Source organism: Prionailurus bengalensis, chromosome D2 (assembly GCF_016509475.1).
Source record: "Prionailurus bengalensis isolate Pbe53 chromosome D2, Fcat_Pben_1.1_paternal_pri, whole genome shotgun sequence".
Classification (NCBI taxonomy): domain Eukaryota; kingdom Metazoa; phylum Chordata; class Mammalia; order Carnivora; family Felidae; genus Prionailurus; species Prionailurus bengalensis.
Genome location: NC_057351.1, coordinates 5146771 through 5170484, shown reverse-complemented (window position 1 = coordinate 5170484; position 23714 = coordinate 5146771). Strand labels below are relative to the sequence as shown.

The window sequence follows — 23714 nt, the reverse complement described above, 5'->3', positions numbered from 1 at the left end:
ATTACTACCAGCATGACCTTCCCTCCCTCCCTCCCTCCCTCCCTCCCATCCCTCTATGTGTCTTTCCTTTCCTTTCCTTCTCTTTGTGTTCTTTCAAGTAAAGGACACCAATTCTCTATAAGATTTGTAGGAGGCTCATCTGTGAGCCTAAGTTTTCTGAAGCAAAGTTGAGTTCAGATTGTGCCTCTAAAGTTCCCTTGCTGGGTAATCTTGGGGAAGTCACTCAGCCTGTCTCAGCTTCCATTTTGTCCTAGTAAAATAGAGACTAGAAGACCTCAATGAGTCACTGTCCTAATTGGAGATATCCTTCTCACATTGCTTGCACATAGTAAGCCTTGAATGGATAGTAGCCATTTTTTTTCATAATGTGAGTTAACACTGGAATGTAAAAGTATGCGTTTATAGTTACTGTGAAATATTGGCTCATATTGTGGTCAGGAGAATTAGTAGAATTTTAACTGATAATTTCTTTTACAAACGACCTCTTTTTCCCCATTGTTGGAAAAGAAGCCCGTGGAAGGCAGCCTCCGTGTCTGTGGCTCCATTTAAATGCACATAAGTTAGCCACGTGGATTTCAAAGCAATCTGGTTCTGTAGACCTGTGCTCTCAACATGGGCTGAATTGGACACACTTTTATGAAGTGGGTTAAAGCTCTCTACGTGTTGGGGTGGCGATGGTTGTAGCTTTCCTTTTAGTCGTGGATGCCAGCAGAGATACTGTGATATACCCCATGGGTGCAGGGGGCGAAAGGTAGTAGCCGGTAAGGCAGGACCTTACTCAAGGTCTAAGGATGGTTGACCTTGTAGGGGTCCTATTACCTTGATAGATTGTATCATACTTAGGATGTAGACTCCATCCTGGCAGGAAAAGAAACCGGGTCTTAATTCATATTCAGTATACTGTATTTTTTTAATGTTTGTTTGTTTATTTTGAGAGGGAGAGTATGTGAGGGGAGAGGCAGAGAGAGAGGGAGAAAGAATCCCAAGCAGGCTCTGTGCTGTCACTGCAGATCCCGACACGGGGCTTGATCCGGTGAACTATGAGATCATGACCTGAGGTGAAATCAAGAGTCAGATGCTTAACTGACTGAGCCACCCAGGGTACTTTTAGTATAATATACTGGTGTCACCCAAGACCAATATATAGACCCAAATGCCATTCTGGTACATTCCAGTCTGTGGGGGTCTCCTCCAGATGTGGGACTGTAACACACACATCTCAGAATCAGACTCCATCCCTCCTGATGACAAGACACCTGAGAAGAATACACTGGAATGAGAATGTTTCCTGTTCACTTAGAGCCAAGGGAGTGGCTCATCCAAAAGTGTAGTTCATTCAAGTGGCCGAGGCTGATAAAACACACCTCGTGACAACAGCACACCTCTTTCTCTGGTGACCGAGAGGGCTGTCATCCTCCAGTCTCCAATCTCTTACTTGTGGACATGTTGTTCACATGTGTTTCTCTGAACCTCGTCTGTGCTCTTTTGCTAAGTACACGCTCCTCCTAATGGAGGTGTTTTCCTCAGTGGTGTCCACACACGTTTTAGCTCTGTAGGAGAGGCAAAAGTTTTCCTCAGGCCTCTTAAGGTTCTTTACTGGGTCTGAAAATTAAACCAACAAAGACGGATTGATGGTAGAAGAACATACAAATCTATTCAATATATGTTTTACTTGGCATGGGCGCCTTCATATGGAAATTGAGGCCCAAAGAAACCACTAGACTGGAGTATTTTTATGGTAGGGTGGATGAGGAGTGGAGAAATAGGATAGCTCAAAGATTAGGAGGTAAGTGTAGGAAACTCAGAGAAACTTCTCAAGGCCTGTTTGTTAGGATCCTTCTCAGGATCCCTTTGTCTTCAAAGATAAGGATTCTCCTTTCCTTCGGGCAATGGGGAAGGCACCTGTCACATGAGGATTTTGTAACCTGATTCAGGGGAGAGGGCAGGGCAACCTTCCTGCTTCCGCTGTTTTCCCAGACGCCTTCAGCTTGAAATACGCCATATGTCATACTGAACTCAAGGAGCCCTGTTTTGTGGTGGCCTGTCCCGAACCTTTAATCACCACTAGGCTGTTCCCAGCCAGGCTCTCTTGCCTAGGAAAGAGTCTCCCTTCCAGTTCTAGGCTGATCTGGTTACTTTATTTTCTTGAGGCTGTCACCACAACTACCATTACCAGTAACGATGTTCGTTCTGAATCCAGAAACCTTAAAATACATGCGCAGCAGGGGCTAGTGAGGGATACGAAGGTGGGAGAGTGTTTCCACAGCTTGTGTTCAGGGGGCTTGCACAAGTTGTTACCCCCTCGAAATACTGTTGTACCAGTTAGTACAAAACTTTTGCCAGGTACCCCTGACCTAGCTCGTTGCTGGGGCCCCTAAACGTCCCATGATCCAGGACGTTCCCAGTGCTGTGCTCCAGCACATGTCCTTTCTGACTGGACAGTGCCTTTAAAGAACTAGTTGTTAGATGTTTTGTGCATCGCTTTGGTGTTAGTTCTAATAAACACTCTAATTTCACATTCTGGAAGAAGCATTTCTCCTTTCGTATCCTGGTTATAGGGCATACTGCGGAATAGAAAAGGGGACAGGATCTTAGATGATTGCATGACCCCAGCTCTGAGCAAGACCGCTCTCAAAACAGTCGAGGTAGAAAGAAAATATCCTCAAGGCGAGAATTGCGTCCTTCAGTATATAAAGGGCCCTTCCCTCCCTCAGGTAGTCACATCCTCTTCACTTTCTCTTCTTTCTGTCCTCGGCGACTCCAGATACCCTTCAAATGGAATAGCGTCTTCTCAAAATGTTTATTTTAAAAGCCGAAGGAAGTAAAATGTTGAATGAATTCCACATACTTCTGACTCGCTCTACCGTTTTTGTTACAGGGTTCATACCTTTAGGAGTACTGTATTCTACTTGAAACTGCAGATGGTGACTCTGAGACCGTAAATTGAATGCTTTCCTGTGACACATTTCATAATCTGTCCCGGCAAACAGTTTCCAAGTTCTGCCGAAGCTAATTGCCTTTAGAGATCAAATTGTTAAGTCTGAGTTACAGTTTAATTACGTGGGATGAGAATGTGAGTTTGTCTACTCCACAAACAGTTTTGTTCTGTTGTGAAATGAATAGATTTGAAACGAAGCATGCCTTTTGGAGATTTTTGGCATTTTGTGTGCCTGCTGTGGTATCACTCACTCTTAGTCATTAAGTTGGATGGCTGTGTTCGCCTCCAAAATCTGTCGAAGTAAAAACAGAGATTGAAAATCCGTTTGGAAAATGATGTCATTGAAGGGCTCAGTTGAACATTAAATAGAACCCAAGCATTTTTGGAATTTCAGCTCAGGTTTTCCCTCCTGTGTCTGGTGTCCAGGGGGAGGATTCAGTTGGCGCAGGTGGTCACTGCTGTGTCAGCAGCTGCCTTTGAATCATAAACTCCGAAGGTATTCAAGAGGATTAAGGGATAATGATGTGGTCTGGCCAGCAAAGACAAAAGACGCAAAGACCTCAAGAATGTTTGAGACTCAGAGAAGGAAACCTATATTCACTGTCAGTTGAACAAAAACCTATGCGTGTTTTTTGTACTGGGGGAAATGCTGAATGTTAGATTGGAATAATTGGGCACTTGGATACACAAAAATAAAAACGTAAATGACTGCATTTTGTCAGAATGCAGACGTGAGGTTGGGCGGTGTGGATTGGGGGTGGGGGAGAGACTGGAGAGAGGGAGAAGGCAAAGCAGTGAACTGAGGCAAAGTGCCATTTGGCGATACATCCTCTTCGAGAATATCCAGAACTTTCAACTTATACCCACTTTTTCGAAAGTGAAACAATTAAAAGCCCACTCAATATTAGTGTTTTTATTAATGATACCAAAATTCCTGAAGAACTAAGCATACCTGCCTAATCTGAAGATGTTATTGCTTTTGTAAAGAACGAAGAGTACTTATTTTGTCAAAGTAGTGTTTGGGTAATGAGAAATACATTTTATGTCAGGGCTTAGTATGCATATAAATATTCATAGACACATTTAAAACTTTTATAAATTATAATGTCCTGGGGCTCCTGGGTGGCTCAGTCGGTTGAGCATCCAGCTTCGGCTCAGGTCATGATCTCACAGTTCATGAGTTCAAGCCCCACATCAGGTTCTGTGCTGACAGCTCAGAGCCTGGAGCCTGCTTCAGATTCTATGTCTCCCTCTCTCTGCTCCTTCCCCGATCGTCTCTCTCTCTCTCTCTCTCTCTGTCTCTCTCTCTCTCTCTCAAAAATGAATAAATGTTTAAAAAAACTTAAATTATACTATCTTTCTGTCATGTATTTGACATTTCTGTTTTATTTCATTTAAAAAAAATTCTGCTTGGAATCCACTAAACGGATTTCATGACCTCTTTAATGGATTGCATTGAGGACGGGGCACACAACAGGTGCAGGAAAGGCTTTCCTTGGTCCCTTGGACTCCAGGACGATGCAAAGCTGCCAGTAACTCCTGTTCATCATGGTGACAATCGTGTTCTTTTAAGAAGCCACCTCTGGGCCCACTGCACTGCAGAGCATCTTAATTCTGACTCTAAGCCAGGCTCTTGCCTTGATACATCTTGGCAAAGTTATTAATTAATTTCCTAAGATAAGCTTACACTGTCCCAGGACTTCTCGCCCCAGGGATTTTGTACCTGTTCTCTTCATCACTCTGGAAGCCCCTAAGAATCCACCTCAGTACCTTGTTAAGGCAAGGATGATTTACATGTCAAGACGTCCTCAGGATCTGACCGTACAGACATACACACAGACCTGCTTGATAGTTCTGTTCCCACCATGTCTACCTTACCCAGTGTGGTCGGACCGATTTATAGATCAATCCTTGGGTTCCAGGTACAGTGGGCATCTCAGCGGAGGCAGGATCCTTCTAGCACCATCAAGGCAGATGGAAATGTAATGCTTCAAGTAGTAAGGACAGAGCATAAGTCCCTGGTAGTTGGAATAGATCATATTACCCTAAGGCAAAGTTCAGGGTGAAGGAGTTTGATAAACAGTGTCACAGGCAAGTGAGGAATGTTTCATCAAGGGCTGTAAGGACCTCGAGGAATGTGCCATGGGACAGCTGCAGAGACGCAAATCCTCAGCCCTGAAAGTGGCACAGATTAACAGTCATGGCCTCAGCTATCTGTGTCTTAAAGTGTCTTGGTGAGCTAGGCTGGTGGAGTGGCTTGGGCAGCGAGAGGCAGGTTGTCTATCCAGGAGTCTGAGTTATATGTGTTGATGGAAAAGCCACCTTTTCTACCTAAACTTGGGTTTCTTCCAAGGTGTCTGGGTTCTGTGGGGGACCTGTGAGTCCTCTAAGAGTGGATTCTTTATTAAATCCTGTCATTCCCCCTCTCAGTGGCATGATGGTTCCTGGGGGCAGGGTGGAGACCTGTTGAACAACATGCCTCTCGACTTAGGGGCTGTGTCTTGGGCATCTTGGTGGCCCCAGTGCCAAATGCAATGTCTCATTCATAGAAGCACAGATAAATGATAGTGCTCAAAATTAGTGAGTGACCAAATCTCTAACGGGGCCTCTGATGTGGACCCGATGTTCAGGCTTGGTGAAGGAGGATTCTACAGGTTAGTTTGAGCAGGCTCGGGGCCAAATTCTTGGCCCGCCCAAAAAGTGTGACAAAGTACTGATGATAAATGAGGGATGTTCTTAGTGTAAGGCCAGGCGTGGCACTGACGTAGAAAAAAGTCTGTAATAGAGCGACCTCTACTCCAGATGTCCAATTGGTTGGGACAGGATGATCGTGGTGTGCGGGAGGGGAGTTGTCAGAAAAATGGTCCGTGAGTCTATTTGTTCTTTTGGTGTTCTGGCTAATTTGTGAGTGGTAGTCGAAGGAAAGCGTAATTTGTCTTTGGAGGCTAGGAAGGAGAGTAAGTAAACGTTGTAACCGTAATGAGGTTAAATGTTATCTAAGAAAATGCTTCATCACAGAACCTGTCCCCTTGATAATTACTGTCCCGTGAGAGGAAGATGTCAATTTATGAAAATCTACACACACTAAAAATACTGTTGTCAGTTGTTGGTAGAGCATTAGTTCTGTGATGAAATCCATGGTGACCATGGAGTGAGGAGGAGGAGGAGAAAATTCTAGTTTATAGGTGTGCTCGTTGATCATTTCCTCCCCCGCAGTTTTCACCCAAGACCAAACCACCAGAAATCAAGGATAACAATGTGGAAAGCGTATGTTCCTGTAATGACTAGCTGTCGGTCTTTGTCACCGTAGGTAATCCCAGTCCAGACATCTCAAATGGGCACAATTTTACCAAATAGAGAAGTCTTGGGCCAAGAAATACTTTTTTACCTACCTAACTAGCATGTCTTCTGACTGATCAAGCTGTTTGGTGATCTTATTTAACATTACGAGATCTTGTCTTTGAAAAAAAAACTGAGGTATCAGGGACAGGGAAGAATTTATTTTGAGGACGTCACTGATTTAGGATCCAGAAAGGCAGATGCTAGCATTTTTAAGAAAGTTGTTTTTCTACTTGACATCATGCTCTTCCTCTAAGATACAACTATCTTCTGAAAAAAATGAGGCAGGAATCAAGACTCAAGATTTCTCATGTCCTTGACTCACCAATTCTCCAACTGTCATTTTCTATTCAAAGCATTTATTAGATATTCAGGCAAATAAAGGTGGTGCATACTTATTGTAGTGATTTTTCCAATCATTAGCAATTATTCTAGTGGTCTGTATTACGTGACCCTTAATTGTTAGGACAGCGTCAATTAATAGATGTTCCATGTTTTAATAAAGAATGAAGGATAGCTCTTCAATAAACTCAAGTATGAAGTGAAATGATATGATATCTGACTGAAATGATTTAGGTGAGAATTGACTTCAGAATGATATATTGTGTTTTAGTTCACATGAACTAAGGTTCAGTGACAGATTAGGTGTTAGAGTTGGGGCTGAAAAGAAAATTGGCAGCTGGAACACAGTATATCTAATATCCATAGTAGAGTCTGATGGAAAACTAAAAAGGCAGCCTGTGGACTCACCGGAGAGCGGCACCAAGGCCGTGAAGCACTGTATTGAGTGTCGTCCAGAGCTTTTGCCGATATCAGCACGTACGGGGAGAACTTAAAGTCTAAGTGGACATTTACATATTAATGTTGAATTCTGAGAATCCAGAGACCTGCATAGTAACGATCAAAGCTACCCCCCTTCTTTCCAGTAGCCAGGAGAAAACCGGCTTTGTCTAACTCGAAAAGTATTGCCTTTGGTATGACATGTTGTTTATATTTGGACATTTAGCTTACACGCTGAATGCCTTTTCTGTGAACAATGCTAGCTAGGTAGTGTTCTAAGCAAAGCAATGGCTATAATATAAAACCTCCTAAATCCTCTGAGTGGTAGGTAATGGAGGAGGGGTCGAGATAGCAAACAAAAAAGAAAGATAACTGCCAGTCGTGAAGGGTGTGAGAGAAGGTCTTTCTCACAGGAGGCTCGGCTGTGCTGTGACTTGTAGTCGCGTTCATCCGCAAGTAGTCACTAAATGCTGGGGCAGAAAGCGAATGGTGGTGGAGGCCCATTTATGATAGTGGTCGGGAAAGGCCTTGTTGAGACTCAATGGCAAGAACAAGACATTGACAGGGACCTTGAGGACAGTGTTCTAGAGAACAAGATGTTGAGAATAACCTTGAGGACGGTGTTCTAGAGAACAAGACGTTGACCAGGACCTTGAGTATAGTGTTCCAGATACTGGCTCTACTGGGTGCAGATCTCTGAGGGTGGGTCCAGTCTGGTGAGTACAAGCTATAGAAAAAAGAAAAACAACAACAACAACAGAGTTTTTGAAACAGAACAAGTGTGGGTAAGACAGAAGGGGTAAGGACAGGAGGGCAGGTAGGAGCTAGAATGCAGAGAACTCTATATAGACCATAGGAAGTTGTTGATGTCAAACTGCCTCCACCAAGAAACCATTGGGAGTTTTTAAGCAGTAGAGTGATGTCAGCTGACTTGCTACTTGGGCCGTCACTTTGGTTAGAGAAGCACAGACAGAATAGGGTGTGGGGTGCAGTGAAGGCCAGGGGCTGAGGCAGGGAGGTCAGATGGGGGTTGTTACAAAAATCCAGGACATCGTTTTGGCTTGGACTAGGGGGTCAACAGTGGAGACAGCGAGAGGCACCTGGGATTGGCTGTTGTGTTAGAGGTAGAGGCCTTGCTAAGGTGACGATGGGTGGTTCTAGAAAGCTGAAGATTAAGCAGGGCTAATCTGGTGAGGAACCCCATTACAAAAATCATACAAGTAAGTACCGGCAAGCCCAGGAAAGAACAGTGAAATGAAGTGGTGTGGCCAGGGGTGTTTGGGGTGGGGGAAGGTTCGGGTGGGGAAGAGAAGGAGGTGAGAAGTGGTGGGGGGAGTAGGGCACCAGGAGTGCTGGGGCCTGACAGGAGGGAGGGACTGTGGTGGTAGTTGAGAAGTGGACCCCAGACGTGCAGTGAGGCTGGAGGACAGAGAGGCAGGAGTGACAGGAGGTTGGAACTGAGGACACTGAGCAGACTATATGTGGTCTTGCAGGCCATTTTCAGGAGTTTGGCTTTTATCCTAATGACCGTGGAAACCTTTAAAGGAATCTGCTGAACTGCTCAGGTGGCTTCTTCTACCTTCTGTACTTTTCTGCAATTGAATTTGAAATAAGCAAATTGCAGAGCTGCAAAGTAACCTTCAAAAAACAATGGAACTACTGGCATTTGATTGGCATAATTAGAGAGACTCTCAAGAATCAGCCTGCTTGGCCATCTTCCCCCTCAGGTGCGATCGGATGTCTCCAGGGAGCATGGCATCATTGACATTATCTTTTGCAAACTTGCACCGCCTTTGGCCACCATCCCTGAGGCCTTTCTGTGGATCCTGGGTTTTCCAGGCTGACTCAGCCTGGAAATACACGTGGCACATGCCAGTAAAGGTAAACTAAAATCACTGATAGGAAAATTGTAGGTGTTGGGTGACAAAACCATGTCAGATGACGTCGGGAAGGTCACTAGATAATTTCCACAAATTAAATAAACAGTAGATGTTCCTCTCAAAGTGTCCACTCCCTGGGACGAAAGGATGCAAATCACGCAAGAGAGAGAGCATGGGGAGCCCGCCCCTGGGGGGCTCACTGGGGACCCTCAGGGGAAGCTACTCAGGGAAGACAGCACGGTAAGGGAGACAGAAGACGGGGCTCTAGTGCCATGATTTGACTCCTGGATTTGGAACACCACTATGCTGTTCGGTGACTCAGTACCTTCCCACTTGCCGGTTGTGGTTGGGTTTTCTGGGGCTTACATCTGGGGAGCTGTGAGCAATCTCTTTGTTTGCCATTGCAAGGGACTTGGACACATCTGTTCTTTGCAACCTAGGAAACACTGGTTATTGTCCACACCAAATGACCCAGCCACAGGTGGAGGGGGGCAGGTAGAGTGACATGCTCGTCCTTCCCTCCCGTCTCTACCACAGGCCACAGCGGGGCATGGATAGAGAGTCACCTGCACTGAATGCTGCACTGAATGCCTCTTGGTGATGGTGGGACCTTGGGCCAGTCATTGAAGCCATTTGCTCCAGTTCCCTAATGGAAGCCCTCCTGGGGTTATTGTGAAATTGCCCTGAGATGAGGGCCGCAAGTGCGCCTTACCCTGTATGACAGATTGAGAGCTGCCTAGGCTGTGTCCTGCACTGTCCCCTCACCTCTCCCTTGGGACCGTAAAGGTGGGGAGGTAGCTGTTGGCAGGATGTCAACTCCAGGACCAGCCAGAGTCAGAGCCGCCAGGAGCAGGGGGGAGCCCAGCGCTGGGATCTGGTCTGGGTTATGCAGGGCTGTGTAACAAACCTCCCCAAAGCGTAGCTGTGTAAATAAGAACCGTTTTGTTACGTGGATTAGGTTCCTTGGGTTAGGAATTCAGACACTATCGGGATGGCTTATCTCCGCTCCATGACATGTGGGACTTCAACGGGGGACAGTCAGGTGCTGAGACTAGACCCAGCTGGGAGTCTCCTACACTCTTGTGTCTCCCTGCAGTGAGATGACTTGGGGACCAGGTGTGGGTGGCGCTATCACCCAGATCCCCTGCACATCGCCCCAAGGTGTGGCTCTGGCTTCTCACAGCCTGGTGTGGCTTCTGGGATGGAGACCCCCGAGAACCAGGTGGAAGCTTTCTGAGATAGCCTTGGAAGTCATGTGGCATGGCTTCCACACAGGCTGGTACAGAAGAGCTGCTAAGGCCACCCGGTTTTAAGGGGAGGGAAGTGAGGCTCCAGCTCTTGATGGGAGAATGGCAAAGGCACCACCCAGAGCAACTTGTGGCCTGGAACCTATTCGGTGGCCATCTTGGGGAAATACAACCTGTCCGAGAATTGAAGCATCTCAAGGCTGGGAGATGCCCTGAAGTTCACCCTGAGGCGTCCTTGGGTGCTGCCCCCAGTGTCTTCTGCGGTGGCTTGGCCACCACTCACCCCATCTCTGCTGACGTGTGCTCCGTATGTGGTGTCCCCTGCCCACTGGGTGGCCCATTCCACCTTGGAGATGCTTAGACCTCTATCCACTTCTTCCTTGTTCTGAAGTGCCCACTGAGACCCTTGATCTCTTCCCCTTCATTTCTCTCTCTCTCTCTCTCTCTCTCTCTCTCTCTCTCTCTCTCTCACACACACACACACACACACACACACACACACACACACACTCCAGAAGGTCACCCGGGGAGGCTGCTTCCTTCTGCTTCACCACAGTTCAGAGCGGATTTGAAGACCACTAGTGTGACTTGAGTCTTTTCTTCTCACAGCCTAGTGTCTCAGCATTACCCGCCCCCCTTCTGCACCCACCCCCGTCTCAGTCCTGGCCTTGCAGTGACTGCTTGGGTTGCTTCATGAAGCAGACACCCTTTGGGCTGCTCTGCAATCCCTCCTTCCCGTTTTCCCATGGCCAGGGGTTTGCTTCCACTTGAAGGGTTTTCTTGTCAGCACCATGGGGTGACGTTGAGTCATGAAAACCGTTTAGAGGAATCCCATTCGTCTTGTTGGGCACTCATTTAAGAACAGGCATGTGGCTCAAAGGAGACTCTTGGGGACGGTTGCCAGGGTTCTGGCCCTCCATCCCCAGAAGGAGTTGTGGGATGAGAGGCTGCCCCTCTTGGCTCTGACCCCGTCCCGGTTCCTGGAGCAGTGGACCCGTGTGGTGGGGGCAAACCAGCAAAAGGGAAAGAGCCCTCGCTGTGTGGGGCACAAAGCGTCCTTACCGTGTAAGCCACTTACTTGATAAGTATTGAGCGAACACCCAGGTGGTCTTCTAGGTGCCAGGGGGAACAGCAGGGAAAACACAAATTCCTTTGTGGAACTGACATTCTAGAGGAAAAGGTGGTTCAGAAGAGACTGATATGGTAAACGTGGGGCTGATGCCTTCTGCTTGCCCACAGGCCTACTTTTCACTTTTCCTGGGTCCTTCCGTCTGTCCAGAGGCTGATTTGAATTGGGAGGGCTCCACTGTCTCCTGACTTCCAGCTGACCCCAGCCAACAGGGAGCCCCAGCGGGATACCAAAGGGTAGAGAAGAGAGAGGGCAGTCTCTCTGGGGCTGCCGGTGGATCCTTCTTTATCAGAAGGATTGGTTCCGGCTCTCGGTTTACTTTACCTTCAGCATTCCTTCGCTTCTGTCCGTCAACCCTCTGCTAACCTTCCTCTCCTGAGATAGCTCCTTCTGATCTATACGGTGTGGAGGGGCATCTCAGGCAGAGGACAGAGCCTACACAGAGGTGCTGAGATGGGCCCGGGTGTTCAAGGAACAGCAAGAAAAGTGGTGTGAATAGAGCAGGCATAGTGCGAGGGAGGGAGGTGGGTGGTGGGGCCAGCGAAGGAAAGGAGCAGAAGCCGTTAGTACCTTGCAGCTTCTGTGGGGCCCCGTGCACATGGGGGCAGACAGGCTGACTGTGTGTTAACAGCATCGCCTGGCTGCTAGGTAAGAAGGGGGACCAAGGGGTCGGGTAGGAGTGGGTATCCCAGTTAGGAGGTGACAGGGCAGGAGAACATGGCGACTGGAAAAGCACACTGAAGAGTCACTGAGTTCTGGGTGTAATCTGAAGGTGGAGACCGTGGGCGTATTAACAGAGTAGTTGTGGGCCTACAAGACGGAAGAGTCAAACGGGACTCCAAGATGATCGGACAAGTACCAGGAAAGGTGCTTGTCATCAATGATGGAGAAAAGTCACGGAGAGGCAGGGCTGGGAGAAGGTCGGGAGCTCCGTCTCATGCATGTGAAGCGTGAGGTCTGTGGGAGACTGTGTTTCAGCAGCCCTGATGCACCCCATCTCCTAAGGTTCATACCTCTGTGCAGCCCCCTCCTCTTGCATCTGGGGCCTGCTTGAACCCTCTGAGTGTAGCACAAGTGATACAGGACCTGTTCCCAGGCTGGGCCTTGGGAAAGCCTGGCAGCTTCTGCTTTTGCGCCCTTGGAAGCCAGCCGCCATAGAAGAAAGTGGCTCTCCCCCAGATCACCATGCTGTGGAGGAGACTAGGCATTCCCCCCAGAGAGGCCTGCGTGGGCCAGGGCAGAAGCTGACAGTCAGAGGCGTGCCCCCAGCTAGTGACCGGCTCCAAATGCTGACCACAAGCATGAGGCCTTAGACCTTGCAGGGATCCAAGCCGACACTGAGGGAAGCCAAAGAATGATCTGGTTCACACACACTATCAAGAGACATCATAAATTGCCGTTTCAGGTCCAGAAAACCATAAAAGATTTAGCTCACACATTCTCAACCGAATCTAAATGACAGTTTTGCACCCCCCCCCCAGGGTAATTGGCAATGTCTTGTGACATTGTTGGTTGCCACAAGGTTCACTTTCGGGATTTAAAGCAGCTCAGGAATCCAGGGGATAGAGCTGACAGTGACTGCTAGAGACCCAACAGCTGGCCAGGGCAGCTCCCACCCGCAAAGGATTATCTGCGTCAAGATGGCAGTGGTGTTGTCCCTGAGAAAGTCTTACCTTCGCACTTAGATATGTAGGGTAATACAGTATAAATCACTGTGGCTTTCTGAAAGGAAAGGACAGTCACATGGGGAGGAATGTGCTGTTAAGGAGATAAGTAAAAATGAGCTCAGATGAGCTAAAGTTTCTTCCAGTTTTGGTGCTTTTTATTTGCATTTTTCTACCTTTTCCAAAATAACAGCGTTTCTGCTACCATTACGTGGTCTCTTGTAAGCTGCGAATTCTCTTCTTTTCGGAGAGACTTTGTCCTGCTCGACAGCGGTGACTTATCCTCATACTACTCTTGGGGCTCAAGAACCTTCTCCATGGGGAAGCCTGGGGAAAGTGTGAGGCTGGACAACAGACCGGACCCAAACCCTACCAACGTGGAGTATGGCGTTTGCACCCTGGCTTGTTTGGGGGGGTTTCAAGAGGTTTCAGATTAGGAAGCAAGTGAAAAATATGACAAAGAGGAAGATAAATGGAACATAATGTAACATCGCTGTTACTAAGGAGAAAAATCTAGGCAATGAAATACACAAAAACATTCGGTTTCTCAGACACACTGGCCACATGTCACTGCTCAGTGGCCGCATGTGGCCAGAGGCTACTGTATTGGACTGTGTGCCTGTAGAATGTTGCACCATAGGAGAAACATTCAGTGGATGGTTACTACTCTGAGATTTTTGTCCTACCCCTCTTTGTATCATCAGTGCCTAGAACCGGGCCTGACTCGGAGGCACTCAGATATGTTGCTGAGATCGAGGCATTTTTTTCCAAAATCTGCATGTCGTAAAGACCTTTTCTTTCCCAAACAACAAGTCGTGACAGTGGAGCGTGGGTAGCTTCTTACATGAAGTAAATCAGTTGAAGGATATGCACTCTATAATCCTATTTTTATAACTTGTTACGAGTAAAAGGAAAAAAAAAGGAAAATTAAGTAATACGTTAATTTTCTAGATAGACAAAAGAAGTTATGGCTGTTCTCACGGTCAAGTACTAACAAAAGGCGGTTGTAAGAGTGGATGGGAGCACCTGGGTGGCTCAGTTGGTTAAGTGTCTGACTCTTGGTCTTGGCTCAGGTCAGGATCTCATGGTTTTGTGAGTTCGAGCCCCACGTCCGGCTCCGGGCTGCCAGCACAGAGCCTGCTTGGGATTCTGTCTCTCCCTCTCTCTATGCCCCTCCCCCACTGTGCATTAGCAGTCTCTCTCTCTCTCTCTCTCAGAGTAAATAAATAAACATTAAAAAAAGAGTGAATAGACAGTAGCATTGAGGAACATGATAGTGAAGTACATAAGGACACATCACAGTCGTTGGCCTGATGGATACCCCATGTAAGCCATGAAATCTGTTTCCTAGGGAGTGCATAAAGTACGTTTTCTTTCCCCAAATACGGCTCCCTTGCTGAGCCACAGAGAGGAGTGTCGCCAGATGGCGCAGTGTCATTTTTCTGTTATAGCTCCTGACCCAGCAATATACTTTTTCCCCCCTCGCCTTATAGAAATTACTTTTGTTCATGGCAGGAGTAATCTTCACCCTGGGAACGGACCTAGTGACTGTGTCCAAATCTGAGCTCTGACACACTGAGTGATGACCCTTTTGCAGCCTTACTTTGCTCTTCATTTGCTGGCTGATGAGCTCCCAGATGCTGGACCAGATTTCAGTCCATAAAATGAAGACATTCCGTTTGACAGGGGCCGAATCTAAATGACCGAAGCAAGGGCGTGAAAGCATGAGGCAGTGCCTTCAGACTCACCCTAAGACCATGTAACCCATGGTGAAAATCAATCTGGTTTCCAAATGAAGATCTTTAGATGCCACAGTAATTTCTTCAAAAAAAGCGAGGGAAGGGGAGGGGAGGGTACCATCATAAAAATACTAAAACCCAAACGAGAATGACAAAATAAAAAGACCAGTTTAATTAGCAGCTCGGGTGTTTTATTTCATGCTCAGTCGATGGGAGAGAGAATATTTTTATCAAACTATTAAAATGAATGGATTTAAAGATCGGAATATAATCACCCAGAAAGATGGCATTCACGAAACAGTTTTAAACGTGAGCATGATAAACCTGATTTCTTTGTGATTGTTGTGCTCATTCACTGTTACTCTTAAATTGTGATCGATTCTTGGCTTGGGGAAAATTCCATCAGGGTGAATGCGTCCCTGCAGAGCTGACATCTGAAGAGGTTGAGCTGTTTGTGATATTACTCCCTCCTTCATGTTTTTTTTTTCTGTTACTGTTTCTGTTTTGCAGACCCACTATGAGAATGGGGAGTATATCATCAGGCAAGGTGCCAGAGGGGACACGTTCTTCATCATCAGCAAAGGCACGGTAAGCCCTTGAGCGCCAAAGGGGGCTGCACGGTGGGGCGGGGCCCGGGGAGCATCGATGACCCCTGGAGGAGCATGCGCACGGGGGTGTGAGCTGTTCGAGCTTTTCCATCTTCTGAAACAGATAGAGAAACTTTGGAGAAAGGGCCTCCCAAAAATGGTCCTGGAGGAAGAGAAGTAGAACTCTGAAGACCAGAAAATAACCTGTGTTCTATAATTTAATAACCATGATGCTGGATGCCATTGATATGTCTGCATAAATGGGAAGATTTCCATCATTTAAATTATATAGTTAAGCAAGAGACAGACTAAAGTGACTTTAGAAATTCTCAACAGGAAAAAACAAAAACAAAAATGAAAAGTTCCGTCTCATCATTAGAAGCAGTAACATAGCTGTGGTAGAACACCAGGGCTTTAAAATCAGATGGTCGGGGCGCCTGGGTGGCGCAGTCGGTTAAGCGTCCGACTTCAGCCAGGTCACGATCTCGCGGTCCGTGAGTTCGAGCTCCGCGTCAGGCTCAGGGCTGATGGCTGAGAGCCTGGAGCCTGTTTCCGATTCTGTGTCTCCCTCTCTCTCTGCCCCTCCCCCGTTCATGCTCTGTCTCTCTCTGTCCTAAAAATAAATAAACGTTGAAAAAAAATTTAAAAATCAGATGGTCCAGGGACTCCTGGCTCAGTCAGCTGAGCATCCAACTCCTGATTTCAGCTCAGGTCATGATCCCCAGGTTAGTGAGATCGAGCCCCGTGTTGGCCTCCATGTTGAGCTTGGAGCCTGCTTGAGATTCTCGTTCTCTCTCTCTCTCTCTCTTTCTGCCCCTCTCCCCTGTCCATGTTCTCTCTCTCAAGAAATAATAATAAAATGAAATAAAAATAAAATAAATGGCCCAAGTCTGAATCCCCCTATAAAACTTATCAGTCTCAGTATTCTTAGGCAAGTTGCCTAGCACCCAGAACATCAAGGATATAAGTATACTCATGTTTTATTATGTCTTCATAAAGAAATTTTCAGTGGATACTTCTTAATATCCATTAAAAGTGATGTTATAAGGGAAAGGATAAACCTATTAAACAGGATCTATTCAAAGTGATAAATTATAGGGGAAAGGATAAATATGGGGTAGACAAAGGATATGAATGAAAAATCATAATTTATGCTTTTATATTAACTTTGAAGCATTAGAAATCTACCTCAACTTGTATTTAAAAACTAATAAATTAAGTGAATTGGAAAATGGCAACTTATGCAGATGTATGCTCTAACACTCTAAAAATACCTTACATTTCCTTTCATCAGTGAAGTCATAACCTTGTAAGTTATAACATATGGTATTTATATCTAATGATCTGAACTTATTTTGCTTCATCATGAGGGATCCTTAAGAGGAATTTGTACATACTTAGCGATAGGGAAGGAAATGCCGGTGGAAGGGAATGTATACAGCAGTTCTCCTTTTTCTAATTGTTATTTTGAAATGTAAATAAGTTTGGGGGTGCCTGACTGGATTCAGTGAGTAGAGCATGTGACTTGATCTTAGAGTGGTGAGTTCGAGCCTCGTGTGGGGCATAGAGCTTATTTGAAAAGTAAATTAAAATTTTATTTTAATGTTTTAATGTGCATTCATTTTTGAGAGACAGAGCATGAGTGGGGGAGGGGCAGAGAGAGAGGGAGACACAGAATCGGAAGCAGGCTCCAGGCTCCGAGCCGTCAGCACAGAGCCCCACACGGGGCTCAAATTCATGACGTGAGATCGTGACCTGAGCCGAAGTCGGATGCCCAACCGACTGAGCCGCCCAGGCGCCCCAATTAAAATTTGTAAATGAAGAAGCGATTTCTAAAATGTAAATAAGTTTGTTTCTTCTAATTGAACAAATACGACTGACTCTCGTACTTTATGGCTCATGTGAAAAAAGGAAAGCGATTTACGGACCCCCAGTGAACAGGATATGTGAAAGATTATAAATCTTGCTGGGTCACAGTTTAGATAATCCTCTCTGAAACGATTTTGACTCAAGAATGTGTCCGACTTTACACCAGTGACACGTCACACTAAAGCGAAGATGGCACCGGCTGTGTTTGTATCATACCTGTTCTGTTGACCGATCGCAGGAAGCCTGGGACAGACATAGATGTCAGGTGCCGGCATCTTGAGGACATCAAGAAATGACATGTCCGACCACAGTTACAGTGAAAACTGTGTTCTGAATGGCCCAGTGTTAGAGGCTAAGAAACCTTAACATTTTGTGGTTTATGTATAAATTATTGGAGCTTTACCATTTACTGTTTTATTTCTTAACATTTACCAAAGAATCGGGAGAAATTGAAAATCCTCATGGATATAAATGATTCAGTAGGCCACAGGGGGACTTTTTTGTCCCGACAGTCTGGATTTATTTTTTTTTTCTTTATCATTTTGCTAATCCTTTGCTCTCATGGGATGATACATTTATCCATTTATGATGAATTTCTGACAGACTTTTGTAATTACCCCATTACTGCAAATACCTAGCACTACCTAAAGGAACCTGTGGTTTGTAACCAGTTTGAGTTTAAAACAGGTGCATTAGTGGTGCTACTTTATGAGTTTTGTATTATGCATAAACAGAAATAACAAGGAAATGACACCGCAGGAGCCCATTCCCTTGGCAATATTTCAGAGCACCATGGGGATCCTGGGAGAGAAGTAGAAAGAATATGTTAGACTCTTTTGACACTTTCAAGATGTTTTCTAAACCAGCCATAGATTTTTCCATAACTAGTTTTTCATGTCCTGCAACTTAGCTGCTATGATTTTTAATCACATTAATTATATGATTATTAAGATATTATATTAGTATATTAATTATACTAATTCTTGTATGCATGTATTGGAATCAGTATATAAAATCCTGAGGGGCAGGAGTTGAACCCGCTTAAGTCCCAGTGGGATGGAACAGGAGAGAAAAGTAACAAGAGCCTTCAAGTAAGCAGGCCAATAGGTTGCAGAATTGAAATTTTCTGAACCTCTATGCTTTGCTTTAGGTATACAGATGTCCACTTGTTTTCTTATGTGTTTAAAAAATTACAAAGGGTAGCCCTTGCAAAGATCGTTTCCCTGTTACCCCTGAACTGGCTTTTCCTTAGAGCATGTCATAAGACACCCACAGGCAGCTAGAGTTACAAGTGGATTCCCCCCACTCAAGACATTCATTTAAGTGTAAGGCTTTTTATTTTCCCATGAAGCACTTGCACACAAAGGGAGAAACTCTGAAATACGTGTTTTTCCCCCGTTAAACCTCCGCAAACCGATTGTTCTACACCTTGAGCAAAACGCTTACAGTGATGTCTACAGTACTTGTTGCTGCCTCTTCTAGAAGCTGAGTTAGTTCTCTGTATATTCCAGTTGCCTGGAAACGTGACGTTCCTTTCCACCCAACCATGAACCATAAAATATCGAAGAATTCACAAAGGAGCAGTGAAAACTATCTTTGCCCAAATTTTCTGCGTATGGCCCTGTAGCTGTGTTACATCAAAAATTGAACTCTCTCCAGAAGGACGTTGAGCCAAGATTGAACAGGATTGTTAGGCAAAACTTCAGAGTTGCAGTAATGACTCAAATACATTTTGATTTTCTGATTCTGTTCAACATATCTAATATGCTACTGTTAGACAAAAAATGTGATTCAAAAACTCTTGTCCATTAAATGCCATTTAAAACCAGATGGCTTTGCTTAGAATTAATTGTTTGAGCGTGTTGCGTAAACAAATTGGTTTATCATGATGTTTGATGTTGTTGAATATGGAAGTGATGGAAATTTTATTTGTATATGGGTACGTAAGAGTGAAGCATGAGAAGCTCTTCCTTGTAGATCAAGGACAAGATAAAATGAGCATTATCAGCACTTCTGTTCAATGTGCAACTGAACGCCACAATCATTACAGTAAGGCAAGAGAACTATCTGGAAGTCATGAGATAGAACAGTGATTATATAGGTAAATCTGGAAGAAACACATTTATATCTCTAGAAGAATTAATGAAATGTGTATGTGTGTATGTATGTATATAATGGGACATATATAATGGGATATATATATTCATATAATGGGATAATATGTAAAGTGAGGAAATGAACTTCAGCGTTGGGTATTAACATGGGAGAATTGGAGAAATCTCAAATACAATACCCCTCAAAAGAAGCAAGTCGCCGAAGAATACATGTGGTATGCTCGCATTTTTATGAGGTTCAACAACAGGAAGATATCTGGTATTTATGCCTGGAATGAGTTGTGGGGGCACGCAGGCACACACATTATATTATAGACATTAGAAAGGGGATCATGACCATGAGATGCACGGCAGACATTTGGGGAGAGTGGGTTAGGACACGCGGTGGAGAGAGACTCTAATTTACTCCCGTGTTACACAGAAGGTTCAATGATCAGATCCTACTCCCAGAAATCCTGCATCTTGACCACACTGAATTTAATTCATGGCTCAAAGAGTGCAGGCAAACTTGAAGCTCAGAAAACACGTTCCTACCCTGTACGTGTCCCAAGCTAGCAGATACGTTGCCTAAAGTGCCCTCATTGTCCTTCAGGAGGCATTTTGGTTTGGGAAGAACAGGACCAAGTTTTGAGTGCTCTGTGAGGAACACTGTTAGAAAGGAGAAATGCTTTGGTTTGGGGACCCCTCGGTTTCTATGGCCTGTTAGTCACACAGGTGGGAGAGTGATGACCTAACCCTTATTCTCCAGCTGGGTCTTTCCCATAAATCTGTAAATTCTCAGCTTCTTTTGGGTTTTTTACAGTAAACATTGCTTTGTTTATATAACCTGAATCTGTACTAAAACGTTTCGTGTTTTAAAATTGTTTTTGATTGAACATGTTGGTTGAGTACACTGATACTGTTTATTGAAGTCTTCAGTATCAACGATCAATTTTAGATGTCCCCCTAAAAATATCTAATTTTTATTTTGATTCTTAATTTTGATTCTTAATTTTTAAAATATGCGTATGGTTTTAAAATAGAGTTTAAGGGCGCTTGGGTGGCCTAGTCGGTTAAGCGTCTGACTCTTGGTTTCGGCTCAGGTCATGATCTCAAGGTTCATGAGTTGGAGCCCCTCGTCGGTCTCTGTGCTGACAGTGCGGAGCCTGGTTGGGATTTTCTCTCTCCCTCTTTCTCCACCTCTTCTCCACTCACATTCATTCATTCATTCTCTCTCTCTCTCTCTCTCTCTCTCTCTCAAAATAAATAAATAAACTTAACTAGTTTAAAAAACTCAAATCACTAGACCCCACATATATCTTTCAGAAAACAAGTTAATACATAGGTAAGTGAAAACATTAGAACACACACTCTTATTTCTCTAGAAGGAAAAGAAGTTTCTGCTCTAAATAGCGTTTCATAGCAACAATGAAAGAGCGATAGTAGTGATAAGGGGATATTTATTTTACAACCAAATGCATGAATTTCTGAAACATGAGTAGTAGAAGAAAGGGAGAAAATAGGAGGAAAGTCACCAACCTTTTTGAGCATTTACTATTAAGAGGATGCTTTTCACATGAGATTTCCTTATTTAATTCATACACGCACATACCCTCTTTTGAGATAACTCTCCCATTTTTTAGTTGAGGTGTTGAGGTAATACGAGTTAGACAGACCAAGTATTACTGTCTTTAAGGCTCCATAAGTTGGGGCGCCTGGGTGGCTCAGTCGGTTAAGCGTCCGACTTCGGCTCAGGTCGTGATCTCACGGTTCGTGAGTTGGAGCCCCGCGTCAGGCTCTGTGCTGACAGCTCAGAGCCTGGAGCCCGTTTCAGATTCTGTGTCTCCCTCTCTCTCTGCCCCTCCCCTGTTCATGCTCTGTCTCTCTGTCTCAAAAATAAATAAACGTTAGGGGCGCCTGGGTGGCGCAGTCGGTTAAGCGTCCAACTTCAGCCAGGTCACGATCTCGCGGTCCGTGACTTCCAGCCCTGCGTCAGGCTCTGGGCTGATGGCTCAGAGCCTGGAGCCTGTTTCCGATTCTGTGTCTCCCTCTCTCTCTGCCCCTCCCCCGTTCATGCTCTGTCTCTCTCTGTCCCAAAAATAAATGTTGAAAAAAAAATTTAAAAATAAATAAATAAATAAATAAATAAATAAATAAATAAATAAACGTTAAAAAAAATTTTTTTAAAGGCTCCATAGGTACTCCTTTCCCCTAGCATGGTGGGTCATAAAGTACTTTGTGGTTTAAAGGAAAATAATAAGTAATATAGGCCAAGGTTAGAGAGGCTATCTCTGCATATTTAACTTTCTCTATCCTAACTTACTTATTTTAGAATTAAAGATGCAAATGTCCATGCCTGATGTCTGCATATTTAGAATGATTCATTATATGTAAAAAGAAAAAGTGTAGAAATTGCAACTTTAAAAGAAAGCTTTTCTTCTTGTTCTTTGACTGCTTATCTTTTCACATATATGGATTATGCAGATAGGGTTTTCTTCACACTTATCATATAAGCAGAAAGTGGTCTATTCAATAGGTGGCCCACTTTTTATGCCTCTGTTCCTGCATTTCAGTAACATTTTTGTAAAGATATTTCAAAATCCACTGAAATCTTTCCATGCCTTGCATAAACCTGGCATTTCAAATTCTTAATCTTTTTGTTGTTGTTAACCACAAGACAAATGTACAATTATATAATGTATCTTTATATCTAATTTTGAACTAGTGATCTTTTAGTGTATTACACCTTAGTTCATGCCATTTTTTTAATAGTCAGGACTGAAAGATAGTTTTGTTGTGTTGCCTATTTATTGTACAGTTGAGAAAACTGAGGTTCAGAAATAAAACAGTGGATTCAGGTCTGTCAAAGGTTGGTCTATGGAACATTTGCATCTAAGACACCTATATTAATCTTTTGAAATGCAGATTTCCAAGTCCCAATAGATTAGAACCTCAAGAATGACAGTCAAGTAGGCCTTATTTTTCTCTTCCAAGCTTTTACTTAAATTCCAGTTAGTTAACATACAGTGTGATGTTAGTTTTGCATGTAGAATTTAGTGATTCATCACTTGCATAAAACACACAGTGCTTATCACGGCAGGTGCCCTCCTTAATCTCCATCACCCATTTAACCCATCTCCCCACACTCCTCCCCTCCATTAACCCTCCGTTTGTTCTCTATAGTTAAGAGTTTGCTTTATGGTTGTCCCCTCTCTCCCCCCATCCCATGTTCACCTGTTTTGTTTCTTAAATTTCACATATGAGTGAAATCATAAGGTATTTGACTTATTTCACTTAGCATAATATTCTCTAGCTTCATCCATGTCATTACAAATGGCAAGATTTCATTGTTGTTGCTGGATAATATTCCTCTGTGTGTGTGTGTGTGTGTGTGTGTGTGTGTGTGTGTGTGTATACACACCATATCCTCTTTATCCATTCATCAGTCAGTGGACACTTGGTCTCTCCCCATAGTTTCACTATTGTTGATAGTGATGCTATAATCATTGAGGTGCATGTGCCCCTTTGAATCTGTAGTTTTGCATCCTTCAGGGAAATACCTAGTAGTGCAATTTCTGGATCACAGGGTAATTCCATTGATAACTTTTTGAGGAGCCTCCATACTGTCTTCCAGAGTGGCTGCACCAGTTTGCATTCCCACCAAGAGTGCACATGGGTTCCCCCTTTCTCCACATCTTTCCAATACCTGTTGTTTCCTGTGTTGTTGATTTTAGCCATTCTGACAGGTGTGAGGTGGTAACTCATTGGAGTTTTGATTTCTATTTCCCTGATGATCAGTGATGTTGAACATCTTTTCATGTGTTTGTTGGCCATCCGGATGTCTTCTTTGAAAAAACATCTCTTAGTGTCTTCTTCCCATTTTTTAACTGGATTATTTGGTTTTTGGATGTTGAGTTTGATAAGTTCTTTATAGATTTTGGATACTAACCCTTTATCGGGTCATTTGCAAAAATTGTCTCCCATTCCATAGGCTGCCTTTTAGTTTTGATTATTTCCTCCACCGTGAAGAAGGTTTTTATCTCGATGTAGTACCAATAGTTCATTTTTGCTTTTGTTTCCTTTGTCTTAGGAGACATGTCTCATAAGTTCAGTAGCCTTTATTTTAAGTAAAGCCCCCTACCACAAAGTTTGAGAATCAATGCAGTAGTGTATTTCTATTCACATCTATAAAAGCCTTATCAGAATGCAAATGAGCATCTCTGTGATATAGCTTGATTTAAGAGGGTTAAAAACTACATCCCCATGGTTTTGATACAGTGTGGAAAAGTAATCAAATGCATCAGTGGAGAATAATAATTGAATTCCCTCCACCTTGCACATACATTCTTACTTACAAAAGTCCTGGTCTTTGTCATCTAATCTCTAAACTCAGAAACCCAAAGCATAGTATTTTTAAATGTGCTTAAGTGTCTAGCATTGTTTTAAGAA

The 23714-nt window shown here is 44.2% G+C and overlaps 1 protein-coding gene across 3 annotated transcripts in view; it reads left to right on the top strand.

The window, feature by feature from the left end:
- PRKG1 (protein kinase cGMP-dependent 1) overlaps positions 1-23714 on the top strand; it is a 1261759-nt gene that overhangs the window by 1017297 nt on the left and 220748 nt on the right. For all 3 annotated transcript variants that reach the window (XM_043596140.1, XM_043596139.1, XM_043596141.1), the window contains exon 6: positions 15227-15304. In XM_043596140.1, the coding sequence (XP_043452075.1) occupies positions 15227-15304 (78 nt within the window). The remainder of the gene's footprint in view (positions 1-15226; positions 15305-23714) is intronic.